The sequence below is a fragment of the Lissotriton vulgaris genome, chromosome 7 (genome assembly GCF_964263255.1).
Source record: "Lissotriton vulgaris chromosome 7, aLisVul1.2, whole genome shotgun sequence".
Taxonomy (NCBI): Eukaryota; Metazoa; Chordata; class Amphibia; order Caudata; family Salamandridae; genus Lissotriton; species Lissotriton vulgaris.
Window position 1 is genome coordinate 329,257,386 of NC_141695.1, and position 15,749 is coordinate 329,273,134.

General features: G+C 47.9%; 1 protein-coding gene across 1 annotated transcript in view; it reads right to left on the reverse strand.

The window, feature by feature from the left end:
* Nucleotides 1–15,749, reverse strand: part of LOC147701495 (transient receptor potential cation channel subfamily M member 4-like) — a 1,534,183-nt gene that overhangs the window by 595,482 nt on the left and 922,952 nt on the right. The window contains exons 14-15 of the mRNA XM_086929348.1: nucleotides 9,797–9,942; nucleotides 6,650–6,762 (exon numbers count right to left, since the gene is read on the reverse strand). Of these exons, the coding sequence (XP_086785474.1) occupies nucleotides 6,650–6,762; nucleotides 9,797–9,942 (259 nt within the window). The remainder of the gene's footprint in view (nucleotides 1–6,649; nucleotides 6,763–9,796; nucleotides 9,943–15,749) is intronic.

Here is a 15,749-nt window from a genome sequence, read left to right on the forward strand (position 1 = left end):
TTGAAAGAGTGGGGATTGACATTGTTGGTCCAATGGAACCCCAGACAGCATCAGGGTACAAGTTTATACTGGTGGTGGTGTACCATGCCACCAGGTATCCTGAAGCCATTCCCCTTAGGACCACTACAGCACCTGTTGTGGCAAGAGCCCTAGTTGGAGTGTTCTCCAGAGTGGGCTTCCCTAAGGAGGTTGTCTCTGACAGAGGTGCAAACTTCATGTCAAGCTACTTAACTGCTATGTGGAAGGAATGTGGTGTCAACTACAAGTTCACTACACCCTATCATCCACAATGCAATGGGCTTGTTGAAAGGTTCAACAGGACCCTCAAAGGGATGATTCATGGACTACCTGAAAAGCTCAGGCGTAGATGGGATGTCCTGATACCCTGCCTTTTATTTGCTTATAGAGAAGTCCCACAGAAGGGGGTTGGCTACAGCCCTTTTGAACTTTTGTATGGACATCCTGTAAGAGGACCTCTGTGTTTGGTGAAGGAAGGATGGGAGAGACCTCTCAAAAAGCCTGCAACCAACATAGTGGACTATGTACTTGGTCTCCGCTCCAGGATGGCTGAGTACATGGAAAAGACATCCAAAAAACTTGAGGCTAGCCAGGAACTTCAAAAAGCCTGGCATGACCAAAAGGCTGTCCTGACTGTATACCAGCCTGGACAGAAGGTGTGGGTGTTGGAGCCAGTGGCCCCAGCAACACTCAAAGACAAATGGTCTGGGCCCCACACAATCCTTGAGCAAAAGGGAGAGGTCACCTACCTGGTGGACCTTGGAACTCCCAAAAGCCCCCACAGGGTGCTTCATGTGAACAGGCTCAAAGCATATGTCGACAGGAAGGACATCAGCTTGCTCATGGCCATAGATGAGGGACAGGAGGAAGAGAGTGACCCTCTCCCAGACCCAGACCTGCTCACTCAGAATCCTGATTATGGATCAGTAGATGGTGTTGTCTTTTGTGGCAGCCTCTCTGAACATCAACAGAAGGATTGCAAACAAGTTCTTCAATCCTTCAGGCATATGTTCTCTTTAACACCCAGTCAAACCAATTGGTGTACCCATGAGGTTGACACTGGTGACAGCTTGCCAGTTAAGAGTAAAATCTACAGGCAGCCTGATCATGTTAGAGACTGCATCAAAAAAGAAGTGCAGAAAATGTTGGAGTTGGGAGTCATTGAACCCTCAGATAGCCCTTGGGCTAGTCCAGTAGTTCTAGTGCCAAAGCCTCACGCCCAGGGTGGTAAGAAAGAGATGAGGTTTTGCGTAGACTACAGAGGTCTCAATGCAGTCACTAAGACTGATGCCCACCCAATACCAAGGGCAGATGAGCTTATAGATAGATTGGCTTCTGCCAACTACTTAAGTACATTTGACCTGACAGCTAGGTATTGGCAAATCAGGTTAGCTGAGGATGCCAAGCCCAAGACAGCATTTTCTACCCCTGGTGGGCATTATCAATTTGTGGTAATGCCCTTTGGTTTGAAAAATGCACCTGCCACCTTCCAAAGGCTGGTGAATCATGTTCTCACTGGGCTGGATGACTTCTGTGCAGCATATCTTGATGATATAGCTATCTTTAGCTCCACCTGGGAGGATCACCTGGTCCACTTGAGTAAAGTGTTAGAGGCACTGCAAGCAGCAGGTCTCACTATCAAGGCCACAAAGTGCCAGATAGGGCAGACACAGGTTGTATACTTGGGCCACCTTGTAGGTGGAGGCCAAGTTCAGCCACTGGAGAGCAAGATACAGTCAATCAGGGACTGGGCTCCTCCAACCAACCAGACTCAGGTTCGAGCTTTCTTGGGCCTGACTGGTTACTACAGAAAGTTTGTCAGAAATTATGGATCAATTGTGACTCCACTTAATGAACTGACAAGTAAGAAAATGCCAAAGAAAGTTCAGTGGACAGCAGGCTGTCAAAAAGCATTCGATGACCTAAAGCAGGCCATGTGCACAGCACCTATCCTCAAGAGTCCAGACTACTCCAAACCATTCATTGTCCAAACAGATGCTTCTGAGTTGGGTGTGGGAGCTGTTCTATCTCAACTGAATTTTGATGGTAATGACCAGCCCATTGCTTTTATAAGCAGAAGGCTGACCCCCAGAGAGAAAAATTGGTCAGCTATTGAGAGGGAGGCCTTTGCTGTGGTTTGGGCCCTGAAGAAACTGAGGCCATACTTGTTTGGCACTCATTTCAAGATTCAGACCGACCATAAGCCCCTCTTGTGGCTAAATCAGATGAAGGGTGAAAACCCCAAACTGCTTAGGTGGTCCATTTCCCTACAGGGGATGGATTTTACAGTGGAGCATAGACCTGGCACTGATCATGGCAATGCAGATGGGCTCTCCAGGTATTTCCACTTAGAGCAAGAAGACTCACCTGGTCAAGGTTAGTTTACTGTCCCAAAGTTTGGGGGGGGTCATGTAGGAGAGTAGGGTCTGCAATCCTATGATCACCCAGATTTTTTGCTTTTGTTTCACTGGTTTACGACTTTCTCTGGCTGTGGGCCTGCTAATCAGACCCACAGCCTAGCTGTTCTCTCACTAAATTGACACGTGTACCTTAGGTGCATTATCCAATTGGTACTGGGCCACCTTATCAGACCCTGTAACTCAGGGCATAGGTGTACCCAGGGCCTACCAGGGGCTGAAGCATGTATTATGCCACCCCTGGATGGCCACCTATATCTAACCCTCAAAATGGACACATAGATCCCTATCAGTCACTCCTATGGCAGGCCTTGACAATCCTGAAGGCAGAGTGCTTGGAATCGTGTGAGATGGTGCTCTGGCATGAGCTGAGCCCGTTTGCAGCTTGCGGAACCAAGTCCTAATAGCTGTTCCATGATAACGCATACCATATACTCTTAAGTGCATTATAATCCTCGCGGTTAAATGCTATCTTTGGTATCGCTTTATCTAAACATGTCGAGTAAGGTGTCATACGAATTGGAATACTAACCCCTCGCCAATTCTGGCGACGGGGTTAGCATTCCACCCTTCTAGAGGGACACGACATGTATGTAACTGTGAACCCCGGTTAAAGTTAACTCAAGCCTCAGCATCACAAAATGGATGCTGCCACCACAGACACGAGTCTGACCCCCTGCAGCTGGGAGTCCTTCCAGCGAGGGGAGCTTGGACAAAGGGTTTCCTGTCAGGGGCGGTGCTAGCACCATCCCAGACAGGGTTTTGTGTATCCTGGGTAGGCAGGGCTTTTCAGGAAGGTGACTGCAAGTGGCACCCCGGTGCTCAATACGCATCTGCCGGCTAGAACCAGTTCCAGGAGCACACCAGCCCCTGGCCTGGGGAAAGTCCGGCATGGGAGAGGGGTGTAACCACCCCCCTTCCTGGTCCCACCCCTAGGGCAGGACCTAGTCGCGTACCCACCCCTTTCTTTAGGATAAAGGCAGGAGCGGGGACCCTTCCAAATTAGATCATCTTTGAATCAAGAAACTACTTTCCACGAAAGGAACTCTCGACTCTTCTCAAGATTTCTCCCTTGTGACTAAGGAGTAGTCACCCTGTATCCGCAGGCACCATCTAAGAACTCTGCGGTTTGCTGCACGTCCTTCCTCCGGAATCCGACTGACCAGCTCAACGAGACCCGGCTTCCCTGGCACCTCTGACCTCTACCTACCTCTACAGCTAAGCTGAGAACCATAGGTGCGACGAGACCTCGAGGGACCGGCCATCATCAGAACTGCACGACTTCTATCCAGCACGACCGCCGAGGGATCCTCTGGTGAGTACTTTGGGGTCCGAGAAGCCCCGACCCTGAGCAGCTCCAGCACCGAAGTCCAGCCTCCCAGCATCCACGAGATCTACGTGGGGCCCTTCTGCTTTTTGCTGCTCACCTCGTTGTCTGGCTACTAGCCCGCTGGCTTGTGGCCTTACCGACGACGCCCGACGACATCACCACTGCTGGTCTGGTTGCTCTAGACTGGCCCTTGCTCCCTTCCAAAAGAGGAGCACCCCGGACCCTCCTGGTCCACTCCAGATGCCATTTTAGGTCCACCGCGTGGGCTTGAATTTGCCAAGACTTGTTGCCCCAATCCTGGGTCCAGCGACGTCGACAGCATCAACCATTGTGGGACAGCTCGCACCTGCATCCTAGTCGCCGACAACGCCTCCTGGTCCGTGAGACTGCAGAGCCCAGCGTCGCCCACTCACCTGGTCGAGGTGACTACCATCCGGTGCCATCCTGGTGCCCACACAATCACTGGCTAGTGATTAAAGAACTTGGTCCCCTCTGCTTTCAGGTGTCATCCATCTTCGATCCAGGCTTGGATCACTTCGAACAATCTTCACTGGTCGCCTGCCAGCAACTCTTTCTTCAGGCTCCTGGTTCGTCAACGAGGATTCCCGACGTCTTTTCAGACCTATGCAGCCGCAGCCCCTGGGCTAGGTAACTTCGGCATTTCGGTGCCCCAGCATAGCCTCACTATCCAAGGGTCCAGATCCACTGTCGTTTTCGACCTACCTTATCGGGTTCGCCCGAGAACACTAACTTTGCTTTTACTAGCTCCCATAGACTTTGTCCCGCATCCCGCGTGAGAGTGCACACTCTGCACCCGAGTCCCCTAGGCCTCCTACTAGTAATCTGAAGGTTCAGTAACGTAGTCCTAGCGATTCCAAAGCCTATTAGTCCAGTACTTACCTGCTAGTAATTTCGCATTCCACTTCCATAGTATATGGTTTTCCGTGCCCCTCGGGCATTTGTGTAAATTGTGCAACTTAAAGTATTTTCGTAAGAATTTTGTTGTGTGCTTAGTACCCTGTCCTCATAAAGAGTACAGGGCTGTTGTGATCTAAATAAATACACTGTTTATTTTCATAACACTTGTGTGGTGTCCTTTCACTTGGTGTTCAAGGGGTATATGTGATGGTATAACAGCTGGCTTAACACGCCCTCTAGAGTTTAGCCCGAAGACTGCTCATATCCACGCTACTAGGATAGCTGGTCTATAAGGTTGACTTACAACCAATCACCATAAGAGTTGTTTGGACTGATACATAGTGATCACTAGAATAGTGAACACTGAATATCAGGCCAACTTCTCACATTGCCAACGTAGGGGGAAACGCCAGGCTGGACCACATTCTTGAGAATAGCCTTGCGTTTCCGAAGTGGCGGTGAGAGGGGTTAAGCCAAGGAGGCTAGCGCCTCTCACCGCCACTTCATTGAGAATATCCCCCATAGTTCTCAGAGAATAAAACGCCTCTCTGCTGTCGATTAGTAGGCAGAGGTGGAGTTTTCTCTTTACTTCCATGGCTATGAGGACATTGCCCAAATGAACCCAATGCTTGGAACAGTCTGTATGTCTTGTTCTTGAAACCTGCCACCATGGGCATATTGTTTTAAATGCCATCATAGGCGGCAGGACCTTCAGAAATTTTGGAGGGAGGAAACCAAAGTAGAAGAATACAGGTAAGTTAGGAAGTCCACCACCATTAGGAAGATCTCTATAAAGGTCAAGGCATCTGGAGACGGGTTTGAGGTCTGTCCTCTGTGACAGGAGGCATCATGCACAGAATATGCTCTGAATCTAAGGCTGAAGAGGTATCAGTACTGGTTGATATTGTATAACTTATACAAATATGTAGAGCTTACTCTGGCAGTGGAGTAATCTTAGGTAAAAAAACAACAAAACGTCCCAGTCAACTGGGACGTTTTGTTGTTTTTTTACCTAATATTTCCCCACCGTCCTCTACCAAGTTAGAGTGGGGCCCTCCTAAGTTTTTATAAGTGGAGTAATCTTGACATACCCAACCTGGGACAAGTAATATGTCTGTCAATATGAGGAAATGCATCTCCCTTTGTGGACACCTCTTGAAGCAAGGAGTTATGCGCTTTTCAGAATTAAGCACCTTCCTTTGTGGTATTATATAACGAAGTCACAGATGATATGCTAAATTATTTTCACTTTGTCTGCCCATTTTTTGAACAGACACAAAAGAAGGTGACAGAAACAAATAGTGAGTGCAATCTACAAAGTGGATCTTGGCTCTGCAGAAGTATTGAGCACCGGGATGCCCCATGGACATCTGAACCCTCAGTGTCGGCTTAATATTATATTATGAGTACATGTCACTTTACGTAAGCCGACTAAATATGATCTTGGTCCCGGTGTTGCACTGATCAATTTTCAGCGATAATTTTGGAAAAGTTGTCCAAAAGTAGATGGGAATATTAATTTGGATGTAAGTTAAATGTTATTGCTCCCCTTCAATTCTCACATATTTCCCAATAGGCAACATTCGTCTCCCCGGTGAAAGAAAAGTTGTTCCTTTCACAAACTAGCATTAATTTCCAGTTCATTATAAAAGCCATAGTGAGAGTTCAACCCATAGGCAAGTTCACTTTTAATAACTTGCCTCCTGTATCCTTGCAAGGTTTTGCTTTTGTGTATGATCTGTCCTTCTAGTGTTTCTCGTGATATGAACATTTGTAGTATATTAATAAATGAGTTTACACGTGTATATAACACATGCCGATGTTTTATCAAACTGCGTTCAGGTTGTTTTTGGAATAATGTCCGAAATACAACACTAATAATGGTAATCTTTAGACTTTTGCCATGATTGGTAATAACTGTAAATGTTGAAATGTGTGGCATTGAGCAGGAGTAAGATGTACTCACTTGAACGCGATCAGACTGCTGTAAATCAGAGGGGGGCAGATGAAAGTGAGCATCAGTTTCCAGACAGATGTTCCTGGCATCATCTCTCCCCACCAGTTCTCTGTGAGCATAGCCTGCAAAAAAAGATACCGGGGTTACAAAAAGGTGATTAACGCTTGGGGCTACATGTTTCTAGCCTTGTAACTCAACCATATTCACGCTAGTGACATCATAGCACGCACATCTGAATACACCATCTAGATTTAATCTTGTGACTTGCAGATGAAAGACCCTTCATGGCAGTGGGTGCCTTATCACTCTAAGATAACTTGACAGCATTCTATACATCAGTCATCCCTTGTGCAATTTTTAGTTATTGTGTGCCGAGTATTTCCAGCAGCTCAAAAGATGAAGTGACTCTCCACAAAAAGTCCTTATTTTTGTATCTGAAGAAATACTGTCATCATAGGTGGACCAGGAGCCAGAGATGTAGTAAGTAGATTTAATGGTTCATGTAAGTTGGTACAGGGTGCCCCACCGGGAGCAGCATCCTGCTGCTCAGCCCCACTCAATGCAAGAGATATTGCCAATGCAGCCTTGACGTGCGAGGCAAAGCACATTTCTAACACAACCCTGAAGTGTGAGGAACACTCCCAACGCAACCTTGACGTGCGAGGCAAAGCACATTCCCAACACAACCCTGATGAGTGAAGAACACTCCCAACACAACCATGACGTGCGAGGGACACTGCCAACGCAACCTTGACGTGCGAGGCAAAGCACATTCCCAACACAACCCTGATGTGTGAGGAACACTCCCAACGCAACCATGATGTGCGAGGGACACTGCCAACACAACCTTGACGTGCGAGGTAAAGCACATTCCCAACACAACCCTGACGTGTAAGGAACATTCCCAATACAACCCTGACATGCGAGGGAAAAGCAAAAACGAAATATGTACGGCGTACACCTGGAAAAAGACAAGTTACTTAACATAGCAAAAATCACTGTGCACCCAGAAATGTAATATGTACTCATACAAAAAAAAGGCGCTTATTAAACAGCGTAAACATGCCCACACTGAAGATTAACTATACAACAGAACACAACCAGTTACTTGAAAATTCACTATATGACATAAAACAAGCACATGCCAAAATAACACCCTCACATAGCGCACATGTATCACTCACTATCACTGCTCACATATATCACACCCTACTACCGCTCATATGTATCACTCAATACCACAGGTATTAGCCTCTATGCGTGGCGCACACCAAAAAAAAATACAGAAACTCTTCATGAGATTAAGCACCACAATTGAATGGCAATATACTTAAACTAGGTAAAATCAATCAAAAGATTAGGTGAGTGATCTCTCACCCGAGCCCACAGCGCAAAGCAGTCTCCTGTGTTGGGTCGGTTTCCTTTCAACCAACATTCTGTCACGCTTGGACCAATTACAAAAATAAATAAAAAATAAAATGGTCACCATTATAATAACATAAGCAATGAGTCCACCTGTGACCTCTATTCTCAGATCAGCATTAGTGTAACTACTCCTCATGGTGATGGACCGAAATCACCTCTGTGCAGCTGCATGCCAGTGAAAACTTTTCTTTGTGGTGACTCTCCAGTGCAACAAGAAATAACTCTCCCAAATGCTGAATTTGTGGACTTAACTACGCATCAGGCAGGCATAATCTGCGTTGCTGGGATTCAATCGCTGACACGGTCATCACGCACAGACATGCACGTTTCTTACACGTCACTTTCTGATGTGCCCTCTTCCTGCCCTTCACGCGCCTCACTGTACGCGCGAATGCTTCTTCAGTGACGTACATAAACAACTTTGCGTATGGAAGGAAAGCGGTAATTATCTGCTGGCGCTTGGTTCCCAACACGCGCTTTGTTTATTTTCAAGAGTATCAGTTATCTCCTAACTAGCTTCACTCTCACTTGGTTCCAGACGCGCGCTTTGTTTACCTCAAAGTCGATAACTATCTCCTCACAACAAACACGCGCTTCGTTTACTTTAAGTTTTGTTTTAAAGTTGATCCTCCTTTGCACACTCAGGATACACTTATGCACACCAAACTGTATTTATTAACAAAGAGCTCCTTTTCAGCGCTAGATACACTCGTGCACACCAGACTGTATTCGTTTTCAAAGCCTGGTGGCTTGGTTTACTTTCAGCAGGAAAAAGAGGGGCTTGCTTTCACACCAATTCTCCCTTCACGCTTCGCTGATTCACGCTTCCAGCTGGTACTATTAACACCAACTTTGTTCACACTCAGCTGCTGGTGCCATCACAGCACTTTCATTGCACAATTACCGTGCACTGTACTCCGCCGCTGGTGCAATCAGAGCACACTCGCTGCAACACACTCTGTCACTGACCTTTGGTGCGCTTGCTGCATGAACAGGTCCCAGACACTAGCAGCGACTTCCAAGCACAAAGTAGATAGTCAGTAGAAAGGCAGGTTTCAAGTCACTCAAACCACCTAATGTCCAACGCCCAACACATACCTCTGTGGACTGTCTGTTGAAAAAGACACCAGTGGGGCATCCAAGGCGTTGCGCAGGCTTAATTTTCAGGCTTCTTTTCAGACTCTGGCCATCTTCTTTTAGTTCCATCTGTAATTTCTTAGCTCCTCACGCGTGGTTCTTTTTAACATCGTCACCATTTTTGTATCTGAAGAAATACTGTCATCATAGGTAGACCAGGAGCCAGAGACGTAGTAAGTAGATTTAATGGTTCATGTATGTTAGTACAGGGTGCCCCACCGGGAGCAGCATCCTGCTGATCAGCCCCACTCAATCTAACTGATCATTCCTTCAAAGCATGCACACACACCCAACATTCTATGACATCACACTCATGCAGGCTGAGCAGCCAGGACTAGGAAGCATAGGATATAACACTTATGATACCAAAATGTCTGCTCCAACCCATCTGCATGTTAACACAAGCCATTTCCTCCTGCCTTCCCTCCCAGAGTTTCCTTCTAGCTTCACACCCCATCATTCTCTCCCCCCTTCGGACTCACAAGGACTTTCCTGTCACAGGCCTACCTCTTCTTTTAAGTTTTATTATCTTCTTATTCAATTTCGAACACACTCTTTATTCCTCCACCATGCACAGTAACCCCGCTCACTCACCTGCACGCCATCCTGCGCGAAGAAGTTGCGCGCATCGGACTCGTAAGCAAGCTTCAAGCAAGTAGCCTCCTTCCAGACGTTTGAGCGTCGTACCAGTAGTTTCATTGCTCTCACCTGACTGTTACTGTAGCAGTTGTTAAACACCCCTAAAGACAGCAGCAAGAGAATTACAAGAAGAAATACAATATCAGCGTCACTTGAGGAGCGTGCTATTGAGAAAGTGTACCAAACATGGAGATATGGTCCTAGAGCGTGCAAAGATGATAAGTTAGGCTCAGATTTCACTCTTACAAAACCAGTAAAATTCAGCAGCTATACTTTCCTGAGCTAATGCATCCACGCAATGCTCTGCTTATGGTCATGCTCATGACATGGTCAGTGACATCACTGATGACATCTCAAATGACATCTCAAGTGACAACATCCAGTGACTAAGTGTTTTAAAAAAGTTTAATATTGTGAATCAGTGGGTGTGAGTGCCTGTATGGATGATTCAGGGGTGTATGACTGACTGCACAAGTGAGTGATTAGATGTCTCAGTGAATGTATGGGTAAGTGACTTGTGCGAATATCAGTTGGTGTTTAAGTGGCTGCATGGGTGTGAGAGTGAGTATGTGGGTGGTTGTATGGGTGACTGGTTGCTTGTCTGAGTACCTCTGTGAGTGTCTGAGTGGGTGGGTGAGGGTGTGTGTGACTGCCTGTATGGAGGAGTGAGTGGGTGGGTTTGTGGCTTTATGGGTTAGTGAGTGGGTGGATGTGTCAGTGGAATATGGGTGAGTAACAGGGTATGTGAAAGGCAGTATAGGGGAGCGATGGGGTATATGAGTGACTGGGTGAGCGAGTGAATGCGAGAGTAGCTGTATGGATCAGTGTGTGCTTGTGTAGGTGACTGTATAGGTGAGTGAGTACATGTTAGTATATGTATGAGTAAGTGGGGTGTGTGTCTAACTGTATGGATAAGTGGCTGTGTGATTGACTGTATCGGTGAGTTAGTAGTCTGAGTAGATAAGGGTGTGTGTAACTGTATGGATGAGTAAGTGGCTGTGTGATTGTATGGGTGAGTGAGTAGGTGTGTGAGTAGCTCTATGGGTGACTGACTGTGTGAGTGGCTGTATGGGTGTATGAATGGATATGCCACTGATTGTATAAGTGAGTGGGTGTATGAGTGGCTGTATGGGTGAGTGAGTGGATTTGTGTGTAGAATCATGACTCAGTGAGTGTGTGTTTAAGTACTGTTATGGGTATGTGAATCGGTTTGTGAATGGTTGTGAGTGAGAGTATGAAAGGTTCTATGGGGATATGAGTGGGTGCGTTGGTGATTTTGTGGATGATGTCATCAGTGATGTCACTGAGATGTCATCAGTGATTTAATCAGTGATGTTACTTACTATGTCATGAGTGATGTAATATGTGAGGTTATAGGCAGTGCATTGTGGGGGCACGAGTAATAGCTCAGCTAACTATACCTGCTAATTTTCACTGGCTGTGTACAAGTGAAATCTGAGCCTAACTATAATGTGCCTGTAAGCTTTGTTTTTTTCAGTGAATTTCAAAGTTTTTTTTTAACGTGAAGTAAGATGCCTATCATGATTCACAGTGGGCGTGGGGTGAACGCAGGGCCTGGCCTTGTATTGTGCTGTCCCCACCCAAGATTGCTCTTCCTGCCCCTTCCTCCGTGCCAACCATTGTCCATTTCCATGACTTGCTCCCTCATTAAAGCTGTGTGTGGTTGTTGTTCTGCCACTCCCCTTCCTGCCTGCCCTAAAGAGTTAGCTTGTGGCCCCATCCACCTCCTCCCTACTATCTGTTGTCAGAGTCCATGAACCAGCCCCTCCATCCTGCCCTGCATGGTCCGATATGCTGCCACTGCCTTCCATTTAGCTCGATGTCCCTGCCCACTCCTCCTGCACTGGTCTTTTGTGCATGCCCCTGCCCCCTCCCTCTTGCCCACCATGGGTGTTGTGCTGCCACTAACACTCCTGCTTGCCATGCATGGTCTTCTGTGCTGCCAAAGCCCCTCCCAGCTGCCCTGTGTGGTCAACTTGCTGCCCCTGACCCCCTCCCACCTTCCCTCAGCTGTCTCTGTGTATGCCATTGAAGTCTTACTGTTACACTCAATGGTGTGTTGTGCTTCCAGTACCGATTCAACCTGCCCCCATGGTCAGATTGCTGCTATTGTCCTGCCCCCTTGCACCCTGCCCTCTGTTTTCCATGTGCAGACCCATTTGCCCTCCCTCCTGCCTTGTTTGGTCCATTGTTGATCCCCTGCCCCCTCCCTCCTGCCCTTCATGGTCTGTTATGCTGTAACTGTCCCTCCTGCCTTTGCGCCTTTACGCTATTGTCAGCTTGCTGCCATGCCTCTTTTCCCTCTGCTCTCTGTTGCCCATGTGCATGGCCCTGTTCCCTCCCTATTTCTTTCCATGGCCCATGTGCTGCACAGCCGTCCCACTTGCCCTGTATTGTGCTGCTGGAAACCTTGACGCCAGCCCTGTCATAGTCATAGTCCTAGTCATAAGCTCTTATATAGCGCACAAATCACCAAAAAGGTCTCAAGGAGCTGGCAACGGAGAAATAAACGACAACTTTGGGTTGAGGGGGGTGGTGTGAATTACTTAGGGAAAAGCAAGGTTTTTAGGCCTCTGCGAAAGGCTCGGTGATTGGGTAGGGACAGCAGATGAGGAGGCAGCTTGTTCCACAGTTGGGGGGCTATATAAGAAAAGGCCCTGCATTCATTTCTCGAGGTCCTGGCCCTCGGCTGTACCAGTAGGGATTTCAAACTGGATCTTAGGGCTCTGGAAGGTTTATACCTGACCAATTTCTCGGCTAGGTAAGAGGGTCCTATATCGTGGAGAAGTTTGTGGGTGAGACTGAGGATCTTAAATTGACTTCTTTGGCGTACAGGCAGCCAGTGCAGTTCTTTGAGGCTGGGCAAGGAGGGAGACCTGGGAGGCAAACCTAGTACCAAACGTGCGGCGGCGTTCTGGAGAGTTTGAAGCTTTGTCAACAGACACTCGTTAATGGAGGCGAACATAGCGTTGCCATAATCCGAACGGCTAACGATTAGTCCCTGAACCAGAGGTTTCCTGGACTCAAGGGGTAGCCATTTAAAAATCTTCAGCAATTTCCGCAGAATTCCATAACAGGTGCCTGAGACTAGGGTGCGATGAGCCTTCATGGAGAGAGCACATTTGATCATTATTCCCAAGTCACGCACAACTTCTTTGGGTTCTGGGCACTGTACTAGTTCTTGGGGCCACCAGTCATGTGACCATATAGTCTTTGCTTTGCCAAATAGCATAATTTCCGTTTTGCTATAGTTGAGTTGGAGTTTGTTTCCGTTCATCCATTCACTGATCTTAATCATACACTTCTTAAATCTAGTGCGAGTTTCAAGAACATCTGCGCTGGAGGTGATGAGCACCTGTGTATCGTCCGCATAGGACACTGTGGAGAAGCCATGAGATTTTATGATGTTGGCCAAAGTGGTGAGATACAGGTTGAATAACAAGGGACTAAGGATATATCCCTGTGGAACCCCAATGGAGAGAGGGGTCTTACTGGATTCCAAAGATTTAACCTTTACATGTGTGTGCCGTTCCGCAAGGTAGCTCTCAAACCAGGCAAGGGCCTTGCCTCTGACACCAATCTCCCATAGCCATTGGTAGAGAATGCTGTGGGAGATGGTGTCAAAGGCCGCCGAGAGATCTAATAGTATCAGGATTGCGGACTTGCCTCTATCCAGGGTAAGACGGATATTATCCACAACCTCTATTACGGCTGTTTCCGTGCCGTGGGCAGCGCGAAACCCTGACTGTGAGGGATCTAGAAGCGCATGGGCTTCAATGAAAGTGGAGACGCGCTTGTTGACTAAGTGTTCCAGTACCTTTCCAAAAGTAGGGCAGTAGCGATATTGGCCTATAGTTGGACACAATAGAGGGGTCACTAGTGGGCTTTTTTAGAATGGGATTTACCTGAGCCACCTTCCAGCTGCTAGGTATGGATGCAAGCTCAAATGAGGTGTTGAAGATGTTGGAAAGAGAGCAAGCCATAAGTGGGAAAATCTCGTTGCACTTACGAGGGTCCAGTGAGTCGGTGGGGGAACCCGATTTCACTTTCCCAAGGGCTTCTAACACTTCAGCCGTCGTGGTGGGCTCGAACTCCGTGAGAGATGGACACTCAATATTTTATGAGATAGGGGCGGCGATAGTGTCAAGAAGAACATTGACAAATTTAGATTTTTCGCCCGGGGGTCTGTAGACCAGAGCAGCCCTCCCAAGTGAAGTTGTGTTATGCATGATGTTGACTATCAGGATTTCGAGCAAGGGATTCGAGAAGGATTCGAGTAGGGTAATATGAATAGGGGCCTTGGCCGCCACTGCAATGCCTCCCCCTCTCCTCCCCTCTCTGTCTTGCCTGATAAGATGGTATTCCTGGGGGAAGGCTATAGCAATGTCCGGCGATGCTTGGCTATGGAGCCATGTTTCGGTAAGGAAACAAATGTCAGCTTGTTCATTGTCTAACAGGCTCCATAACTCAAGGGCATGCTTGGGGATTGACCTGGTATTTACGTAGAGAGCAGAGAAAGATTTAGTGCCTGTGCTTGCACTGGGACTGATTATTTCTGCGGGTTTCACCAGCGTAAGACCTGTAAGGTCAGTTTGGTGCTCCTACCCATCTCCCTCCTACCCCATGTCCCTACCTCATTTCTTCTGGCCCCCGTGATCCAATGTATCAAACTTGCCAACATTTTGAATTTGACAAGAGGGAGATTTTCAAAACAAAGCCTGGGGAATTGATTTTTCCAAATTGACTTACATTGAAAAAGAGGAGATTTTAGGCAGGAGACTGTCAGGATCCTTTCGGGGACTCCGACCGTATCGCTCAGGCAGCTCCCTGAATCGGAGGTGTATCTGCCCGGGGGTGAGATGTCCGGTACCACATATCACTTGCCCTTTATGGATACACTGCTGGAAGACAATAGCCCCGGCCCCTTGGAGGTGGGCGTAAAGCGAGTCATCATGTCCATGACTTGCTCATCAGCAAAAAAGGAGCCTCTGCGCAATGAAGAGCGGTTCAACGATCGGAAGGCGGAAGAAGGAGGAGTGTTCCGGAGCCAGGAGACGGAAGAACCCCTGTGGGAGGCGAGAGTTGCAACTGGAGGGATTATCAAGAGACCGGAGGAAGAGCCTGGAGCCCTATAATCCTACGCTCCGCCCAGCCACGCTCTTGGAGGAACGTGGTTAGAGCAGGTGCGTGCTCAATTCCGGGGACCCGGGAGGTCAGGAGTAACGTTGCCGGGAGGCACGAGAGAGCAGGGGACCTAATCGGGGAGCGAGACATCCTCACAGGACGCGCTGCATAATTCCCATTCCTCGTGGTGACGGTCCTTACCCCTGCATTCCCTTAGAAGCCTGGCGGGTGTTGCCTCCCATCACACTCCCTTCCTCTATTTGTTAATATGCCAGCAGAGCACTAACTGAGTGCCTCTCTATTCTTTTTCCCCCCATCTACACCGGAGCAATTGCCTGCGTGGTCCGGTGAAGACGCCAAGGAGGGAGAAGTCTATCCCCCTGAAGACGACGTTCCTTGGACTCTCTTATACACCCCTGTAATTTCTGCCCTTTGAATAAATACTTTGACTTTATTACGTCTGGTCTCACGTCTCTACCTGCCCCGGGTGACAGAGACAAATAAAATAAAGGCCTTTTGGGCTTAAAAACATCAGGAGTCTCCTGTCTGAATCAGGTCTGTTGGCATGTATGGTTGTGCTGCCACTGCTTCTCTTGCCTGCACTGCATAGTTGATATGCTGGCCGTGCTCCCCTTTTTCCTGACCTCCATGGTCCATTGTGCAGCCACTGCCCCTCCCGCCAGCACAGTGTGGTCAACTTGTAGCCTCTGCACCTTCCTCCACGAGAGGGTCTTATTCCCATAAAAATTATAGTTAGTGCTCT